This window comes from Semicossyphus pulcher, unplaced genomic scaffold, assembly GCF_022749685.1.
Source record: "Semicossyphus pulcher isolate SPU_LCO1_2020_fin unplaced genomic scaffold, fSemPul1.0.p SCAF_4, whole genome shotgun sequence".
In the NCBI taxonomy this organism is placed as follows: Eukaryota; Metazoa; Chordata; class Actinopteri; order Labriformes; family Labridae; genus Semicossyphus; species Semicossyphus pulcher.
In genome coordinates this window covers 2929248-2950340 of record NW_027211715.1, presented here as the reverse complement: position 1 = coordinate 2950340, position 21093 = coordinate 2929248, and the positions used below count along the sequence as shown (strand labels likewise).

Genomic DNA, 21093 nt, shown 5'->3' with positions numbered 1-21093 from the left:
TAGACATCCATCCATCATCTATATACGAATGAGCCTACATTACTGCGGTGGTGTCTACCTACAAGATGTCCTCAGAAGTGAACAATTTCCTACTTTTACTTTCTGTGTAATTTTACTTCTGACACGTAAAGGCAAGTTCACATCAATGATTTCAACAAGACTGGAAGCAACTGCAAAAGAATCCCTGACATCTGATCGTAAACGTTCTAAAACTGGGCCGTTCACATCAAAGCAACGCAACGGAACACACACAGACACAGCTGGCTGTCTCCATAGCAACGACGCACTGACATACCCCACTACTTCTGCGTTAATACTATAACGTTAGTATTAGGCCCAGGTTACATGAATTATCTATCTGGATTTCTGTTATCTTTACAAAAAGAAGTGGATGACAGTGACAGTGACGTGCTCACAGTGTTAGCTGTAACATCGATTAATAAACGTCAAAGTCAGAGAGTTTGGAAAGAGAGGATCTGGAGCCGTGCCAGAGACAGGGCGCCTACGCCACTTTGCTGTTTCCTGATTGGCTGAAGTGAAACAGCTACATCATTCTGTTCTAAAACTGCATTTGGAGATTTAACAAGTCAAATCTTCTGCAACTCCACGCAACGGCTCCAGACGCTCTGCAGCTAACCAGTTCACACCGCTGCAATTTTCTCTGCAACATTCTAAAACTTTTGTTGCGTTACAAATCATTGATCTGAACTGGGCTTTATTCATAGCAGGCAGGGTTAGAGGGCACCCGTATACTTACTGTTGTGGATGAGTAGGTGGCGCTGCAGAGAGAAGGGGGTGCGGAACAGAGCTTTACACTCCTCACACTGGAAGGGTCTCTCCTCAGAGTGGGTCTGCAGGGACACAGAGCAGCAGCATGTTTAGAAAGAGTAAGCAGAGCCGACTCCCGCCTCGGTGATGATGAAGCTTCTTAAATTGATGCGGGAGGATCACGCAGAGGCTCCGTGGCTGATTTGGTTTGTTGACTTGATGAAGACGAGCAGCTCGAGGGGCTTAAAGTTCAAAGTGCTTCTGTTTTTCTGCTCCCCCCTCCCCGTGCCCGACCTATCTATCTGAGTGACACGGCAATCCCAAAAGTAAACATGGGGGACCTCAGGGGTGGAGCGGGCCAGAGACCCCACAGATAACAGCCACCAACGAGAGCCTGATTGATGACAGCCTCACTAATAAGTCAAACTTTGAAGTGACTCTGCCTTTCCATTAACATCTCCTCACTAAATCAGCTCAATATGAAGGAAGTTATAAAGTGTGATACCACGCGTGCTCACCTTCTTGTGGTTCTTGTAGACGTTGCGGTGAGCGAACTCTTTCCCACACAGCTTACATTTGTACGGTTTGTCCTCGCTGTGGATGATCTTATGAGCCGTCACCTGGTCCAGACGCTTGAAGGAGCGGCTGCAGATCTCACAGGTATACGGTCGCTTCTCTGATCATCGCATGAGTAAAACAGAGGCGTACAGGTAAACAACAGGAGATGAAGCATAAACTTAAGGAGTGAAGTATTTAATGCCTCATTTTCTTACCTGAGTGTGTGATCATGTGGCGTTTCAGCTGGTTTGTGGAAATAAACTTCTTGTCACATGCGTGGCAGTCGAATATTTCATGTACCTACAACAAAAGAGTCAAAGAGAAAGCATTTAATCATGGTGTTTTTAAACCTGGGCCCTAATGTTAAATGTTTTGGGGCCTACATGACTCACAGGTTCAAAACATTTTGGAACTGCTCCAGTGGATGTCTGCAGCTGCAAAGTGGCTGAAACCTTTAAATTTAGGGGAAATGCGCCTTATCAAAGTCAACTAGAAGAAGGGTGGGGCAAAATATCGATACAGCAATGTATCATCGTCCTGACTGGTGCGACACAGGGCTGCCGTGAGTAGTCGACGTCATCTATGACGTCAACGATGAAAATGCGCCTACATCAATATTTCTAACCGACTCAAGGTTTTTCATTGTTTTTCTTTTTGGCTCGCGTCATTGGTCGGCTGAGCAGCTCCAGTCAACACAATGCAGTATTAAACATGGCGCCTGCAGAGTCCGACTCTGTTGCAGCAGGGTCCGGCTCGGATCAGAGTAAAAGTGTCCTTGGAGTACTTCATATTGTCACAAAACAAAAAGGTGGTCTGTCGCCTGTGCAAAGTTTCACGGGCATACCGCAGCAGCACGAGCACCTGAAGAGGAAACACACAGGCGCTATTCTGGACGATGGACCGGCAGAAAAGGTGAAACCACTGTGAGTGTTGTCTGTTCATCAGAGAGAGAGCTTTTTAATATCTTCTGTCCTCGTAGCTGTTTAATACACTCAGAGAGCCATAAAGCCGTCAGCCTGCTTCCTCAGAACTTCCATTGAATAAGATTGAGAAAATGTTTCGACCAAAGTCTGGGCTTATGTTACATTGATTGATTGACTGTGTGTGTGTGTGTGTGTGTGTGTGTGTGTGTGTGTGTGTGTGTGTGTGTGTGCAATAATTAAGGACATTTATTTGTTTAGATTAATCGACCAATATAGTCGATAGATTTGATAGAAAAATAGTCATTAGTGGCAGCCCTAGTGCAACACAATTATATATAGGCTGGCATCAAATATTGATATTTCAATTTACAAATATTTGGCGCTCTAAACAGACATGAATGAGGGTAATGTGAATGAGAAATAATTGCCCGAAGAAGAAGTTGGCAGCAGGATAAAAGAAGAAGAAGAGAGAGAGATAATGTCGGACAGCGATGAAATAAAGTTATGAGATGCGTCAGCCACTTTCGAATCCAGAGTCCTAACTTGTTTTTCTTCTTTCAGTGAATAAATACATTAGTCTTGCACTTTACCATTTTAGAGGCATTTTATATTCTCCAGTTAATCAGATATCTTGTTGTATCATTCTATGATTGTTTTGCAGTATATCAATCAGAATCATGATATTATTGTTATCGTGGGCCACGTATCGCGTATCGTGAGTTACCCCACCCTCTACTGGAGCAATTCCAAAACCTTTTCTACCTGTGGGTCATTCAGACTTTAAAGTATGTGAACTCGGCTCAGGTTAAATAATTCCTTAATAATCCTCAAACTTTTGGTCGTGCTGATAAGTTTTAAAAACTTTAAAAAAAGTTGAAGGATCCCGTCCTGCGATGGTCAACAGAAACTAAATCTTGTCCCTTTTCATTAGACTGATGTCTTCAGACAGAAAAGCAATTAAAGTGATGAAAAGTTTCAATCCTTTTTCTGCTTCAGAGCATGGCTCCTATAATTGCACATTCAATAGTTCCCCGGCGTACAGCTACAATATGCTAATGCAGAGCAGCTCCTCTTGTCACGGCTGCTAATGCAAAAGCTTGTTCAGCTAAATGATGATAATGGCAGATTTAAGCTGCTTTGGAGCTAACGTGTCATTATGGGAAGTTTGATTGCTGCTCTGCAAAAATAACACTTAATGCTCTGATGTCTGCGATTGAAGCAATAAGAATAAAACTCTTATTTTAGGGGCTGAAATGTGTTAATAATAATACTTTCTGTCTTTATTAAAGTGTAAATCTTTTGTATCAATCTAATGTAATGCTGACCTAATTTACAGACACATTCTGCCTTTTAAAAGTCCCATTCTCTAGCAGACAATGATTCAGACAATGGTGCATAATTGGAAATCATGTGTGCCATCATGAGCCACACGAAGCAGAACTGACACATTCACACATAAAGAGGCCACAGAGGACGATTACCTATTTTAAAAAGCCCTGGAGATCTGAAACCGGAGAACACTGACTCACAGGCAGGTGAAGTAGGTTAAATGAGGCACTGCAGAACTATGTCGCAACTTCCAGGTGACTTTAGATGTTGGACGGAGAGGAAGCGGCTCGATGATGAATAGGCTTACAGAGGTGGATTAATGCCTGTAGTTTATAGAAATGATAGATGCTGGCAAGAGAAAATGAAGTTCCAAAATTAGCAGCTGAGATAACTAATGAAGACTGCTGGCTGATGAATGACGTTCATTAACATTCACCAATAAGACAATCAGTCGGAGGCAACTTCCAGATCCCAACATCATCAGTGCGCTGCCCTGAGCTGAGGCAGGAAGCAGCTTACAGTGACGTGCGATCATAAGGACAAAAAAAAATTATTTTTGTTTCTTTAAACGTTTGATTTGCTGTTACGTTTCCACAAACAGGAGATCCAACATTAACCCTCCTAATCGTCACAAACAAGATTGTTTACCTTGAAGTAAAAAGCAGCCTCAGATTACTGGCAGCAGCAAAGAGCGACACACCTACTGGACTTTTTTACACCAGTCTTACGCAGACTGGCTGATTATCAGATGCTATTAAATTAATTCCATGTAATTAAATTGGAATGAACTCTTAAAATTGAAGGCTTATTGGCCTGCACTGAGAGAGCTATTAACTCAAAGATAAACAGCAAGTGTACACGCTTTCAAGCTCTGATGTGAGTGGACGTAGATTCAGGGTCGGAAGAGTGAGGCCAATGCAGGAAATGCCTTAAACCAGGGGTTCCCAACCCCCGGGCCGTAGGTCGTTTAGTACCGGGCCGCGAAACCCAATAGATGTCTTTGACATTCCAAACATACGTGGAGTCAGAACCGTCGCGGGCTGTGTGAAGTGTGCAGCCGCACAGGGCCTCGCGCCTCTACAGACACTTCAAAAGTCGCCCAATTCAGCTGGAAAAAGCGCAGACCTGGCAACCCTGGCTTCGCATCTCATGAAACTTTGCTCATGAAGCCTGATGCCCCTCTACAGCTCTGTGTTTATTAGTGAAATATATTAACTACACAGCATATGGGCATGTGACAGCCTGTGGAGATGAAGTTTATTCTTTAACTGTGCGCAGAAATACGAACAGATCGCGACATGATTTATTCAGGTATGAGCATCAAAATATCTGGATCACCTCCGGCTCATCTCAGTCACAGTGTGAAGACGTATTTTATGCGTTATGAAGGGTTTTCACGGAAATACGGGGCCGATCGCTATGAAGTCAGGGGCGGAGCCTAAGAAACACACAGATCGGCGTCATCACGACGCTGCATGATTATAAACTGCTCACTGCTGGATCACAATATAAATTCAGAGAAACTGCTCGGATCACACTATGGATCATCCGTCTCTGACCCGCGCCGTCCCTCTCGTCGGCTCGTCCCGATTTAAAAACTTAGATGCCTTAAACTGTTACGTCTAAGAGCCAGCAGGGGGCGACTCCACTGGTTGGAAAAAGAAGTCACGTTGGACAGAAGTCTATGAGAAAATGAACATCATTTCCGCAGTTAACAATTTCCTAATGAGTTCATGGTCTCAATAACTAGTTACAAGTCTACGTCAAAAAGGCAAGATGTTCATTTTTTAAGCTATGGACCCAGCAAACGATAAAGCAGGGTGTGCTCACGGGCGTGGCTACTAAATTAGCTACCACAGCAACCTGAAAAATGTCTTTAAGGGTTGGTTGTACTAAAAGTCTTCGAGGAGTCGCCTTTTCATTTTTACATTAAGTAAATTTAGTACAAAGCCAAAATAAGTTTCTTTGTTAATATTATTGACCTACCAAGCTAAAGCTAGTAGTACTGTTAGCTGAAGAAGCAAAGTGTTTTCTAACACCGGCCGTCGCTCTCCTCCAGCTTTACTCTTTCGTCTACATATGGTCACTTCTAGCTCCAAAAAAAAGATGGCGAGGGCTGAAATGCTCTGGTGTCAAAAAACCTAGTCTGTAGTTGTGTCCCTAATTCAGGGGCTGCATCCTTCGAAGAAAATATTTGAAGGCTGATTGCGTCACAGCGGCGCATCAAGGGTTGCTCCACTTCGAAGGCTCTTTTAGATGCGGCCAACAAATGCTTCCCCCGGGCCACGAAGGATCCAGCAGGTGCATCCTTCGTGGCCCAACGTATCCCGAAATTAATGCATAATTCAAACGAGATAGTGGACTCTTAAACTGCGGGGGAATACACTTAATAATAGGTGAAGTTACGTGACGTTAGTTATGATAGCTAGTTAGCCAGCTAGCTACCTGTTGCTAGGCGACAGGAGCCACGTTTGGTGACGCAAGGGTCAGTGCAAGAACAGCTGGTGACGTAAACAGAAAATCCTCCGTAGACCAGACCGACTCATTTCAGTTGGGCTTTAGCATCTACACAGGCTACGAATGAGTCCGTAGACCGCGTGTCCTTCGAAGGATGCAGCCCCTGATTGAGACACAGCTTATGGCTGACACTAGCACTACACAGGACTACCACAAATATCTTTTAATATGAAAACTCTTTCAAGTAGTATTTAAACAGCCCGGTTCAAATCTGTAGTCCATCAGTGAGAGGGGAGAATTGTGACGCCAAGGTTAAAACCTAATTGTCTGCCAACAGAGCCTCTTAAATTTCACAAGACTTGCGGGATGAGCTCGTGAAAAAGAAACCGCCCCTCTGCTCTTTGTCACTCAGAATAAATGTGTAACAACTTCATCATAAAGACGCCCTCATATGGAGACGGAAAAACCACACAGAGTGAACTCAGAGGCTCAGGAAGCAGAGAAGACGCAACACGAAGAGGTCAGACTGGGTTTTAGAAACAGCGTGAGTGTGATGGATTCCACTGTACGGCGAGATCAGCAGAAAGAGACATCACTGTAAAAGTGGATCATGCAAAACAGCTTGAGCTTCTGTAAATCCTCTAAAATCCAATGCAAAGTATCTGGTGGGGAGAATGTGAGCTGTAGAGCCTCACCTTTCTGTGCTGCTGTAGATTCAGAGAGGAGGAGCACTTTCTGTTACATATGTTGCATGTCAGTTTCCGACGTGCACTCCCTGTGAAGCAAAAGAAAAAAAGGATGAAAAACTGCCAACCTTACCTACAGGAAACACAACAAAAGTGGGCAATTATGGCCACAATTTCAGGACAATCATGACACAGTAACAGGAAAAAAATCAGACGTCGTTCTGGACACTGAATTCTCCTCATCGTTGGCCCACCATCCCACCATTTTGAGACCCTCCCCTTATCCCCGTCTCAATCAAGTTCCCCACATCTGAAAAGTCTGATCCACTTCCCGTCGCCCACACACGCACACACGCCCCTCATCCTGACCACATTTGTTAAACATAAAACCCCAGCTCTCAGCTCTGTCAGCCTCTGAGACGAATGTCTTAATCTCGGGTTGATACTTGATTCACGTGTGCAGCTGCACAGATCCCCGCTGCCCTACATCCCTTCATAAATAGCTATGGAAGTCCAATTATCTGAAGGAGTGAGCCGCCCCAGAACACACAGGTCAGCAATTATGGAGCGCAAGTAATTAGAGATGTGTCTCAACATTGCAGAGGATTTTAACTGATCGAGGTCAAGCACTGTTCCTGCACTTCCTTGAGTGCTGAGGCTGCTAATGGACAACAGTCTACATTATGTGATGTTTTGAAAAGAGAAAAGTGCATGCATGTTAGCATGTGTGTGCTACAGGAAGAGACGGAGACAAACAGAGAGAGACAGTGACGCTAACCTGTGTGCACATTTCCTTTATGCTTCTTCAGGGCGTCCTTGCTCTTGAATCTTTTGCCACAGCTCTCTGCTTTACAGATGAACCTGGCATCTCCTTTACATGCTTCCTTATGCTGTTCAAAACTGACAAAGACATTAAAGAAGAAGAAAGAGGAATAATAAACACGTGTCTCATTGTACAGTGCACTTTATATAGGTTTAAGTTCCCCCTTGGACAGTGTATGTTACCTGGATTCAGAGCTGAACGTGTTGTGGCAGAGCGAGCACTGGTGCGCTTTGGAGTCGCCTGATGGATCCAACGACTCAGAACAATGCAAAACACTGAGGAAGGATTCAAAACCAAACAAATAAGGCACCAAACAGGAAATGAAACACATCCGGGTCAGGGATTCAAGTGTTGTAAATTGTCAATGTCAGATAAAAAGGGTACATCAACTCAAATAGAAAATAAGCACAAAAACAGTTTAGATTAAATTAACTTATTAAATAAAAATACAGAAATAGTTTGAGTTTGGGGAAATAAATGTTCTTACTGAGATTTAGATTGGAGGATCATCACCACCTCTCATGCTTGCACATTAAATATAAAGGCACAGCAAGAGAGCAGTTAGCTTAGCTTACCAGAAAGACAGCTAGCCCAGCAAAAAGATCCACCTCTCAAAAACTTAACATGTTATATCTATTTTTGTTTAATCTGTATAAAAAGGGTAGAGTGAAAACAATGTTGTGGGAGGTGTTTTCACACACTCAACACAAGTTATAGTTAATCAGAGAACTTTAAGGGCCTGTGTCCACTAACGCCATTTTTTTTTCAAAACCAATGCAGTTCAGCGTTTTCAGCCTTTAGCGTCAAACAGTCCGGGCGTCGGCTGTTTATTGTCGCTGCGCTCTCAGTTGAAAATGACTCAACTTTTGGAACACCGCCGCACTCATCAATGTCACTTCTCCCTCACCGACCAATCAAAATCAAGAAGGGGCGGGACTTCACATATCAACTTTGTCCACAAGAAGAAGCTAGTCCTTTCGTTTATTTGAGGGTACAACGTCCAGGTGTAGAGCTGCTGCTGATGCCAGGAAACTATTCCTCTCATTGTTTTGGTTTTCTTTGTAATATTTCCTTTAATTAAAGCAAACACGAAGCCTACAGAGCGATTTAAAACAGACTTATCGGTCACTACCAAGGGAAGCAGAAGTGCAGCCAGACAACTTTTGTAACCTAGCAACAGTAAGTGTCGGTGAGAAGCGCTCTGAAAGTGAGGTCGTGGGCGCTGCCGGTGCAAACTGCGTTAGTGGACACCGGCACTAAATGTGCTGATAGGCAGATTTTGTTTGGACAAAATCAGGTTAGTTGTTTCCCCCTGTTAACAGTTTTTAAGCTAAGCTAAGCTAACTGACTCCAGCGTCAAATTTGACAGACATGAGAGTGACATCAATACACTCATTTAACTCTTTGCAAGATAGCAAACTGCATGCTTGTTTATTTTCTTAAATTGATTCTCTTTTGTGGAAACAACAACATCCTAAATTAATCCTGACTTCACTCACTCCCTTCCCGTAATGTAAGAAGACTGAATGTTTAACGTGACATGTAACCATAAACCTAAATGCTGCCAAATGGATTTCAGACCTCCTAATGACCTGCAGGTCGGTTGTGAGAACAGTCAAACGTTAAATGAAACAGTTAAGTGAAGGAACAGAACCCACTGGCGCTGCAGAGCCTGTTTGATGGGGAACTTCTTGCCACAGTTTCTGCACTTGAACTCCTTCTCCTCCGTGCTGGGTCTCTGGTGCAGACTCTGAAGGTGGGCCGCCAGGATCTCCTCGCTGGGAAAACTGCTCTCACACAGCAAGCAGGGGTGGTCCTCCTTCTTTATGACCAGCTCTGTGGAGACGTGGCAAACGCACACACACATGAGCAGAGATCTAACAGGAAATAGACTTTAAAACATGTGCGATAAATGGTCAAATTATTACAAATGAGCCAATATAATTCCTCTGTACCCATTTTAACCAGATGCTTGGCATCTTTACTGTTTTCATCTTCATCTTTGATGTCCTCCTCCTCTTCCTCCTCCTCCTCTTCCTCCATATCACTGTCCAGGTAGCCAATCAGGAGCTCTGTGTCGGTCTCGATGTCATCTATAGCCAGGTAAAAGATGTTCTCTCCATCCTAAGAGACAAAACATGGTTACAATCAGAGACGGCAAAAGTACACACGTTTTACAAAGTTAGAACAGCAGATACGTGTTTAAAAAAGACGCTGGTAAGAGAAGCAGAACTGATTCAACGTCTTTGCTGAATTAAAAGTAGAAAACGTCCAGACTCCCTTTGAAGGACATTTCTACCGGTTGTTTCTGTCCAAAGCTAACTGAACCTCGCGCCATATTTGATTCTGCATGTCGAAGCAGTGTTCATTTTGTTAACGGAAATGATGACGATGAATGTTCGTCAACGATCATTTTTCCTGATGAAGACGAGACGTTGACGAGCTTAAAATAGATCTTTGATAATAAAAACTCTGACAACACGAATGTTTTGTTTTCGTTAAATTAAATTGTCTTTAAATGTTAGTGGTGACCTGTCGGACATTCAAAGTCTGTGATAATTAAAAGCCTCTAGCACCACTCAGAGATATCAGGTATCACAAAGGTGGTTATGAACTTTCTCTGTTAACTCTTTGTGCTTTGGGCTCTGAGCGCGCTCACAGAAGAAGGAGCGTTTTACGCGTCATTCTTCTGCACAAAAAGGATCATCGGCTGGCTGCTTCACCCAGCAGACAGAGAGACAGTGAGTGATGATGAAAAGTCAGGACCAAGCATAAAAACGTAATCCAGTGTCCTCAGATGCTGTGTCATCGTTCTTTTACGGTTTGGATGAGCGGCTGAAATTTAAATTTGTGGAGACTTTTTATTGACTAAAACAAAAAAAAAAAGTAAAAATGTGACTAAAACTAAAAAACATTTTCGTCTGAAGACTAAATCTAAACGAGCTGCCAAAATGAACACTGTCGGAGGTTGACTTTCATTCTCTTTCATCCTGATTCGTCTTGAAAGGTTTGTCATGCTACTGTCTATCGTACATGATATACATCAATGGACACGCCAAGAAATCATCTTTTCTATGACCTATTGTCTCGTCCATTTAGGCTGAAATCGGTCTTTGTGTTTTGAAGGCGCTGTGCAGAAATCCCATAATCCCATAAAAACATAACAACTAAAGTAACCAGCTGTTTTGTAAGACGTAGAAAGTACATGTATTTGTGTTAACATGTGCGGAGTAAAAGTTCAAAGTTGTGAAAAGAATTTAAACTCAAGCAAAGCTCTGAAAGCTCCACATTAACGGAGTATTTGTAATTTCCATCATCCAACCTGTGGTCATAATCTCCCAATCCCACGACCTCACGATGCCATCGAGAGCTGGCAGAACTCTACCTGACAAATTTGTGAGGAATGAAGCAAATGAGAAAAACTTCTTCCTCGACACAGTTAGAACCATTTATGGTAACGAACAGAGAGGAAGCACTGAGACTGGCTGACAGTTAAAGTCATTACACCCAGACAACAGTCTGTTAAGCCTGATTGAGGCCACAGGTCAAAACCTCAAACCCTTAAAAAATGTTGTCATTAACTTCCCTGTCCTCAAAGGTCATGCTAATAAAATCAAACCGTCATTTTGTTTTAACTATGGGTTTCTAAATATACATAAATAATGATTAAGAAGAGGAAAGCTGCACAATAAATGTCACTGTTGATGGAACACAGAGCTTTAACACACATGGACGACCTTTACATGACCAATCACTGCGGGCACTCGTGTATTAATGGCAGGAACTTGGACCTTAGACCTGAAATGTTCATCTCTTCTTCCTCTACGTCGATTTTTCTTCCATCATGAGAGAAAAAACGTCTTTAATCTTTTACACAGGAGTGCAGGAGGTGAAATGTCCCAGATCCAGCGCTCTAAGGTTTTATTTACAGCTGTGTGTGTAAGAGTTTGTGTTTTTAAATTCTCCACATATTTTTCTTTTCATGGGTCTGGCTTCTGTTCCTGAAGCTCAGTTTGTTGTCATAACTTTCAAACATGACCACGTTGTATTTTGGAAATAACAAACAGACAGAGAGAACAATCCGGCTGTTCTGGTGATAACTCCGGAGTCAATGTATCCCAAAACACTCAGCAACATCATAGAGACGCTTTTGTTCTGTTATACTACTCCAGCTCAAGCCTTTCCCAGTGGCAGGTAGTCTGAAGCAGACTGAACTTACGCTCCTAGCTCACTGCGAGCTCGGGCACACAGCATAGCACCGTGTCACGTCGTCAAATGTGCAAGAAAGATATTCTCCACATTTCAGCAGCAGCAACAGTTGAAGTCACAGACCATGTTGTGCATGACACTAAGAGTTGTGCTAAAGTGTTTTTACTGCCCATCTGTATTATGTGACAAATAAAGATCCTGAATCTCTTCGTTTGCTCTCCAGCTAGCAGGGAACGTTCCCATAACATCGGCTAACACAACCTACAAGTTCTAACTACGTTTGAAAGACAACGTCTTAATCTAATATTCAAAGAACGTTTTAAGGATGTTAATCATTTCAAATAAACTTCTTGTAACGTTAAAACTTAAACTAAGACAAAACATATTAGCGTCAACGTTCTGAAGATATGTTCAGGATGTTATTGAGGCCCAGGACGTCAGAACGCCTCTCATAAAACATTTGCTTGGTGTGACATGAAAGCAAAGGTAGAACATGCTCACTGCAACATTCTGAGGATCTATTCAGGATGTGAGTACGGCCTGAACTATCAGAACGTGGTTTATAAAACGTTCCTGAAATGTGATTTGAACATTCTCACAGCGACGTTCTGAACATGTTCTCAGAGAACATTCTCCTGCTATTAAAAACTTCACATTCTCCGAACGTTCTTAGAACAAAACATTTCTAGCTGGGTTCCCTGCTTTCATGTGTCACTTCGGGCTTGACACATAGAAAGTTAAAAAGATTTAACTTAACTGAAGCAAGCTTACATCTGGATTTACTGCAACAAATGCCAGAATGTCAAAAGACAGAATCTTTCCCTGCCATATCTTACAAACAATAAACGTGAGAGATAAACGTGTCGACACAGGTTTTCTGTTCCCATCAATGCAGATCTGAGCCGAGCCAATAATTACCCGGGTCTACTGCAGAGTCATTTAAACCGGGTCTGAATGCTGATTGTAACCTTTCCCATTAAGCCAAAAAGCCGGTGTTAGCGTTGTCTGACTTGAAGTTGGACAAGCAGCCGTAAACCCGAAATACCTCCAAATAAGCGATGACGAGCCGTTTCGGGCGAGCTCTTCATTTAGACTTCAGTTTCTCCGACCGTCTGTGTTGTTTACTCTTCCGCTCTAAACTGCTGCTGCAAGGTAGGCCCTCATCACACGACATGCCAGCTCCCCCTAAAGTGAAGCCCAAACCTCTCAAGGGGGGGAGCATTTTAAACATCAATATGATATAATCGTGGGAAAACAAAATCGTGATCAGGATTAATATTGAATTAATTGGCCAGCCCTGATGCTTCTTTTCAGATGCAATTTCATGACATAGACGTTTCTCTTTTCATTTAAACACTTTGTGTTAAAGTTCACTCCCATGCCACTGATCGTTCATATCTAATATTTATGTTGTATATTAAATCTGAACTCTGCGATGTCTTACAGAACTAACACATTAAAGTTTAGATCTTGCTTTAAAGGATTCTCAGGCTGTAAAGAGTCTGTCTGCTCGAATACCTTAGATATAAAAAAAAAGAAAAGAAATGCAACTAAATTCAATCATCTTCCACCTGTAGCCAAGTCAAACAAAGTCTCTCTTAGAAGTCACTTTACCACCACGCTTTTGAAAAACGAAATCACTGGCTGGTCCTGACAGATGTGTGCTGCCTGTGAAACGTCTGTAAGAACTCTTTCTGTTTTTTCTTTCTGTTTTAGGTGGGTCTGAAGGATCCATTGTCCAAAGAGAGGAAATGTACCTGTATGGCTGCCAAGTTCTTCTGCTCCTGTGACGGCGCCTGATGGACAAACCGCAGCCAGTTGGCATGGCGCGGGTTACTTGCATCCAGAATATACAGCACGTCTCCTTTACTGCCACGCACCTGGAAAATACAACACACAATAACAGCACGAGTTTTCAGAAGTGAACGACTGATTCTTCTTCTCTCGTTTCTTTCATGGTTTGTCTTCTGTGCATCAAAGGGAACATGTGAACACCTTACATGTGCACAGGCTCCTCACAAGGTGGCAGCTACAGATAACTACATCACAGCCTTTATTTCATCAGTGCCTTCCACACAACGTGAGACGAGAGTCGGTTTGAATCAGCCTTTGTTAACTGATCTGAAATGTAATTAAATGTTCTCTTTATCACAAAAAAACTGAGGACAGTATCTGGACAGAGCTGCAGCAGCTGTTTCTCTCCTTCTCAGCTGTGCTGTGATACAGAATGTGTGTTGTTCTTAAATGAAACACTATCCGCAGGGAGATCTGTTACTGAGCTCGGTTAATTACCACATTACAGATTTAATACAGCTTTTATTGGCATGCGGGGAGTGTTATCATGGTGTATTATGCACCTCCTAAAGGGGAATTCTGGTATTTTGTCACCTGGGACCAATTCTTACTTGTTTTGTTGTGTAAATGACTTAAAGGCTCAAACCGGTTTGGAATTGCTCCAGTAGACAGCCTCAGCGATCACTGCAACAACCTAATCCTTTAGGGCAAATGTGCCAAATCAAATATTCTCTCTGATTGCTATTTGAAGTGTCTAACAACAGTACAGACAGGAGTTGTACAGAGATATACTTCTTTATCGAGATAGGACACCTTTCTTTCACAAGAAACAGCAGTTACATCGTTTCCTTCAAAGCCACCAGACTCCATTCACAAAAACAGTAATTTTACCTCACAGAACACAGGAGTTGCTGTTCTTCTCCTGCCTTGATTAGTCAGTTTGCTTTTATTATAGTGTGACTTTGGTGTGTTTAATGGATAGTTATGATCAAGCAAAATATTTGTGTTACAAAAAATAACACCCTGTCAAGGCAGCGGTAGACCAGCAACTCCTGTATACTGCAAGGTAAAATTAGGTATTTTTTCAATGGAGTCTGGTGACTCTGAGAAGTGCAATGTAATTGCTGTTTTTGGCTTCAAAAGAAGCATCTTCCTTTCTAACGAGAAGTCTATCTCTGTAAGGATCATTGTTGTAGTGTTGTCAGACACTTAAATAACAATCTGAGAAAAAAGTGGCAGAAACACTTTTAGTGGATCTGTTTTAATCAGGCGCATTTCCCCAAAGGATTACGTTGCAGCTATTACAGCTGTGTTGCTGCTGGCTGAGATGATCTCATGCAGCAACTTTTAAACCTACTTGTTATTAACACACATAAACATATAAAAAAATAAGGCCCTTTAACTATAAAACAACACAAAGCCACATAAGAATGAGTCAAGGTATTGCTTAAAGAACTAAGACATTTGAAGTGTGAGACCTTTAAATGCAGAGAAAGGTGTAGAATTTAAAGAGTATATTCACCTCCCACATAAGCCTGGTGTCCGAGCTTTCATCCAGCTCATTGGGCAGCTTTCTCTCTCCTGCAAAGGGGCCAAACTTTTCTCCCTTTAACACAAACACAGGGATCATTTGTCAATCATAATGCCATTTTACAACAAGCTGGCAGCCAGCATGGATCATATTAAAACATTATACAGCTCAGTGGACTGCCCAAAGTATGATTTTACACTGTGTGTAAATGTGGAAACGCCTACTTTTTAATGTGACATGTGAATGCATCATTGAGTGCTGGCCATTTTTCCTTTTGACCTTCCAGAAGTGCCAGAAACTCCAGGGGGCGGGGTCAAGATGTGTGCTGTATTCATGTTCATCCCCAGCCTTCTTCACAACGGTAGCACAGATTTAAATAAGAATGTCCTGCTGAATGTGAACACATCCCTGCTCATACATGAGCCCATTCATCCTCTGAAACATGTAACAACTTCCTCTTTATCTCAGACGGCGCTGGGTTAATTTCTGTTGTTTTACAAAATCACGTAAAGATATGCAAGCTGTAAGTTTGATGTGCTGTGTTGTTTCACTAAAACACCCTCGCGACCCTTCTTCTCCGACATGAGTACATTGTTATGTAGTGTACGAGAAACAACTGGAGACACTGTATCTACGTGGCACTTCACGTCAGAGCAGCTTTGGGTTGAGACTGAGATTTTGACAGCGACTGTACGGAACAAGGCGAACAGAATATCTCACTACACCGCTCAGAAGTTTCTAGAAAGTCAGTTAAAACGCTAAAAGTCGGTTACAAAGTTGCCCGGTCGGAAACTACAAACCTTTTTCACTCGCCTCGCCGTGTACAGACCGATTCCATCCTGGACCTTTGACGATTTCAGGGAAAATCTGTCTGGCACATACATACCCAACATTGTCATTACTGGGGAATGTTTCCTCCAATGACAATAAGTTGGATATCAGATATGTCAGCGGAAGTAGATTAGCATTGTCAGTTTGAATTTGGAGCAGATAGTTTCTTCTTGAAACGGTCCAGGTTGAACTTCTGTTGCTCCTGCTGCAGGAAAGAAACGCCGCGTCCTGATTGGTCCAAAGTTTGTAACCAGAAGCTACCTTTGCTGTCGTGCAACACTCCAGCCTGTGATTCATTCAGAGCTGCAATCCCAGCATGCACGCGATCAAAGCGGCACCACAAGACGGTAGTGCTGTTGTAATCCTTGAATTACTTTCTAGACTTCACAAACCCTTCGTGTGGGTCACTTTGTAGTTTAAGGCAGGGTGCCAAAATGTATATAATAAAAACCATAAACGGCCCACATGAGAATGCTGAATCATAGGTGTATTTAGAGACAATACCCTCACAGTTGCATGACTTTTAGGCATTTTGTGCCTCTTTGGGGTTGTTCTGTTATCTTTGTTATTCCTGTGCATCACTTTGTAGTCCTGTTTATGTCTATTTAAAACTATTTCTGTATCTTTGTGGTCATTTTGCGTCTCTGTGGTTTATTTGCATCTCTTCGAAGGTTTACGTGTCTTATTAGTAGATGTCCCTTTGAGGACGTTCTGCATCACTTTGCATTTCTTTGTGCCCTTTTTGTAACTTTGTAGTAGTTTTGTGTCTTTATATTTGTTTTCTCTCTTTGTGGTCATTTAGCAATTTTCTGACCTTTTTATGCTGATTGTCACTTGTGTCTCTTTGTGGTTGTTTTGTTTCTTTGTTGGTTATTTGCATGACTCTGTGGTTGTCCTGTGTCTCTTGGTAGTTGTGTTTGTCTCTTTGTGGACGTTTTGCATCATGTTTTGCGTTTTGCATTTCTTAGTGCTCATTTTGCTAACTTTGTAGTAGTTATGTGTCTGTAGTTTGTCTCTCTTTGTAGTTGTTTTGCATCTCGATGTAGTTTTATGTCTCTTTGCTCTCGGGTCGTTTTCCAACTCTTTGTAGTAGTGTGTGTCTCTTTGTGGTACTTTTGCATCTCTTTGTAGTTGTTTTGTGTCTCTTTGTAGTAGCTTGTCTCTTTGCAGTTGTCGTGTCTCTTTGTGATTGTGTGACTCTGTGGTCATTTTGCATGTCTTTGTTGGTACTTCTGTGTCTCTTTTTGTTGTTGTTTTGCATCTCTTTTGTTTTTTGTCTTCGTTATCATTTGTGTCTCTTTCAGTAGTTTCCTTCTCTCTGTGTTCGTTTTGCATCACAAGTGGTTGTTTTGTGTTGTGACATCAACTTTCCAACAAGAAATGTTAACAGTCACATTAAACAGGCTCTTGTCTTCGGGCGTCATGACACCTGGGGCCCCTGATCCAGGGTTGTGACCAAGTCATCTTTGCTCAAGTCCCAAGTAAGTCTGAAGTCATTTGGTCCAAGTCTAAAGCAAGTCTCGAGTCATTTTTTTCTTGGGCAAGTCAAGTAAAGTCAAGTCAAGTCCCGAGTCAAGTCACTTTTTTTCCACCTAAGATCTACCACTTTTACCTGTAGTGTCTGGCCTTTATAAAGAGAAAAGACAAGGTGTTAGCAGCCCATCTATCTTTATATAACCTGTTCAAAAAGTATGACAATGAATTGTATCTGTGTTATCTTGGCACAGACGTAGCCATGATGATGGTCTGCTCTGAGACCATGTTGAGGAGTAACAAGTACGACTGATGAGGCTTCTCTTTGGGGGCTTTGATGTTGCGTGTTGCCATAGCGAGGAGTTTGACTGACAGCCAGTCATCCAATCAATAACAATCACATACTGGGGAGCTTTTTGAGTCGTCCAGTTATGACTCCCAGTTTGCGCTGCGTACAGACTTGACAGTTAGACAGAAACTTGACAACATTGAATTTTATCATTTTATATTTAACAGCTAACATTCAAACTTATGAACACACGCAAGTCATCCGAGTCATCATGCCTCAAGTCAGGTCAAGTCTCAAGTCATTTATTTTTGGTCAAGTCAATTCGCAAGTCATCAAAACAGTGACTCGAGTCAACTCAAGTCCAGGTCACCAAATCTCAAGTCCATATCTCTGCCCAGATCCATCCCTGGTTGGCCTGTTCAGTAATCCGTCCATCAGGTTTTTTATATTTAATATGCAGGTGAAAATTATGCAGTGAAATCCTTAAATTCTGTTTGTCTCTATTATTTTGACCCTCTGTGGGAACACCATTAACTAACTTGTTTGAATAGTTTAATGCTTGCAGGCGATTCCACAGTCGATTTACCTTCACTAAATAACACACACATAGTGTCACCGTTCACCGTTAACCTCTTAAACCTCAGATATGTGCCGGCTGTGTGTTTTGGCTAAATTTGATCTGTTCTATGATTCAGAAACCACCCTGCATCAACACGCAGCCGACCAGCGGCCTGACTGACCCTTCCAGCTCTAAAGAGTCGGCTCAGCGGGACAGAAACCACAATTTACCAACAACCAAAGGAACACTGTGGGGACAGATGGTTCTTCTGGCCTGAAGCCAGCTGTCAGTGAACATCTGACCCGAACCCTTCAGGCTGAAACATAAATCTGGAGTATTATTATAACTATACGGATGATAGGTACCATATCGATTATACGATTACTTCAAACTTTATTTCAAACTTGTTGAACCATATTATAATGACTCTTTTCATTTTTAATAATGCTAAGGCGTTTCTTCTTCTTTTGGAGCATCTTTATTATATATGTGGGTGAAGTGTAAGGTCAAAGGTCATTTACAAATGACACAAAGAATAATTCTGACATAGTGGTTATTTTTAACAACTTTTTAACAACTACTTTTTTAAAGACGTAGAAAAAGTCTGACTGTAACGTTACTTAAAAGTGTTAGTATAAATATGTATTAAAGGTTTATTTAATTCATTTTCAGATTAAAGTTCCACAGTTGTTTTCTGAGACAGAGAAGAAGCCGTTCTAACAAGGGAATTCCTGAAATTTCAAAATAAAAGTCCTCAAAGTAAAGCCAGATGACTCTTTTTCTTTTCTGACTAACCAATTAGTGTAAAAGCTCAGCAGTGGATGTGGTTTGAGCTGCGCTGAAAAACACAACTTATGGATTTACTCATCCGGCCTCTCGCTGACCTCATATAAACTACATGATGTCCTTTTCATCTGCACTCACCTCCATGTGTTCACTTTCCCCCTGCATGAAGAGATTAGCATCATCTCTAATCACTGACTGTTTGTGTACGTTCTGTTTCTGAACACCTCTTTAACAAACGTCTCCCCTTTAATCAGCAGAGTGTCACTGTTATGTTGGTGTTGTTTACTGTGTTTATAGCTCGTGTTTATGCCAACGGCTTCCTGTTTTGTGCGGCGAACTGCTTCATGATTGGTCCAGACGACCAGTTGGTTAACAATTACAGCAAAGACTGGATCATGATGTACGTGTTTACCTCAGAGTCAATGAGCTGTCGTGCTCCGGTGTCTTAGTCAGACTTCACAGACTGCTGTAAGCTTTAAAAGCGGGGTAAACATGTCCTTCATTAGGGATTTTTTTACCCCCCAGATCTGTATTGTGTGTGAGGTGGTGTCATCAGTGTCCCGGGGTCATGTTCCAGGTGTACTTCAGAGAGCGAAGCCATAAGAGAGAGACTTATTGGGTGACAGGCCTGATCACCGCACTGAGAGGGCCTTTGTGTGCGTCTGCCCCACCCTTGTCCCTCTTGGTCCATTTCTGCCCCCCTTGACCTCGCTGTCAGTGCCTCGGCCTGTCGGGGCAGGACGATTAAATGTCATGACCCCTTTTTTCCTGCGTGCCCTCTGAGGACCCTCCATCCCATTAACTTTCACTCAGCTTTCACTCAGATCCCAGGGTTATCCCCACCACCTCTGATCTCCAACACCTGCACAAAAGACACACAGAAACACACACACACACACACACACACACACACACACACAGACCTCTTCTGCTAATGCTGGGACCACATTACAAGACGAGAGCATGCAGGATGATAATCCCGATTCGGCCATTCTAAGAGACTGGGAGTGAGACGGATTTGTGTAATCGCTTGTTTGTTCCCGGACAATCTGAATACAATCCAGAAGTCTGACTTTGTTATCAATTCTTTTCCATGATTTTAATCTGTTGAAGTCCATATATACAAAATATTCAGTAGTTTAAGGAGAGACTCTTTTAAAAAAGTGTACAATGCCACAGTGACTTCACCCTCTGCTTGTGGACTTTTGAAGGTTCAAGTTTGGCATTTTGGCCATCATGATCTCGGTTTTTATGAGCAGGAAGTGGATGATACACGAAAGAAATGTTGGAGCTGTAGAGGAGCAAGCAAGCAAACACAAAGTCATCGAAGTCATACAGTTATAGCTGGATAATATGACAGATAACGAGCCAGGTGATCAAGCAAGTTTTGGCGAGCACAGACTCTGATGCTATTTAGAGCTAACATAAAAGATAATATAATTACACTTGGAAAGGAGCACAGACTGAGACTGTTTTAAGGGTCTGTTTGTCCAATATTTGCATTAAAAATTCTCTAATAGGCACCAACACCACAAACACGGACAGGTTCAGTGACGGAATTAGCTGAGGTAGCACCTATGAGACAGCTAGTGGATTCCATCTGTCAATCAAAGAGGCCACGCCCCTTTTTGTGCATAACTTAAAGCCTTAATATAATTTAAACAGGTGTGTTTATAACCCCAACCATCCAGAGTTGTTACAAATGGAGACATAAGCTAGTTACGATTCACTAGTTAGGCTGTAAACATGTTTATCTCTGCTGTAAAGACATTTTAACACGGAGCTCTGTGGGGACTGACTCACTTTAGGAGACAGCCTCAAGTGGACAAGAGAGGAACTGCAGTTTTTGGCACTTCCACATTGGACTCATTCTTCAGCCCCCGGTGTAGTCGCTTTTATTCAACCAACACTAAGAGCCTTGCTAGTCATGATAGCAGTTATGTGAGGGTGTCACAATAGTGCTTTTAGCTAAATGCTAACATCAGAATGCTAACATGCTGATGCTGCTGGCATCACGTAAAGTAGTGAACACAAAGTCAATAGTACTGGAGTCAGTCGTGAAAGACATCCTGAAGGC

General features: G+C 42.3%; 1 protein-coding gene across 4 annotated transcripts in view; it reads right to left on the bottom strand.

Annotated features, from left to right (window-relative positions):
- prdm5 (PR domain containing 5) overlaps positions 1-15977 on the bottom strand; it is a 52465-nt gene extending 36488 nt beyond the window's left edge. For 2 of the 4 annotated variants that reach the window (XM_069680429.1, XM_069680430.1), the window contains exons 1-11: positions 15879-15971; positions 15070-15153; positions 13511-13633; positions 9500-9668; positions 9408-9421; positions 9203-9366; positions 7500-7621; positions 6731-6810; positions 1542-1626; positions 1287-1444; positions 758-851 (exon numbers count right to left, since the gene is read on the bottom strand). In XM_069680429.1, coding sequence (XP_069536530.1) covers positions 758-851; positions 1287-1444; positions 1542-1626; positions 6731-6810; positions 7500-7621; positions 9203-9366; positions 9408-9421; positions 9500-9668; positions 13511-13633; positions 15070-15153; positions 15879-15971 — 1186 coding nt within the window. Of the gene's footprint in view, positions 1-757; positions 852-1286; positions 1445-1541; positions 1627-6730; positions 6811-7499; positions 7622-7726; positions 7820-9202; positions 9381-9407; positions 9422-9499; positions 9669-13510; positions 13634-15069; positions 15154-15878 lie in introns of all 4 variants that reach the window. The other 2 variants (XM_069680428.1, XM_069680427.1) reach the window with 2 other exon arrangements.
- Positions 15978-21093: the final 5116 nt, after the last annotated feature.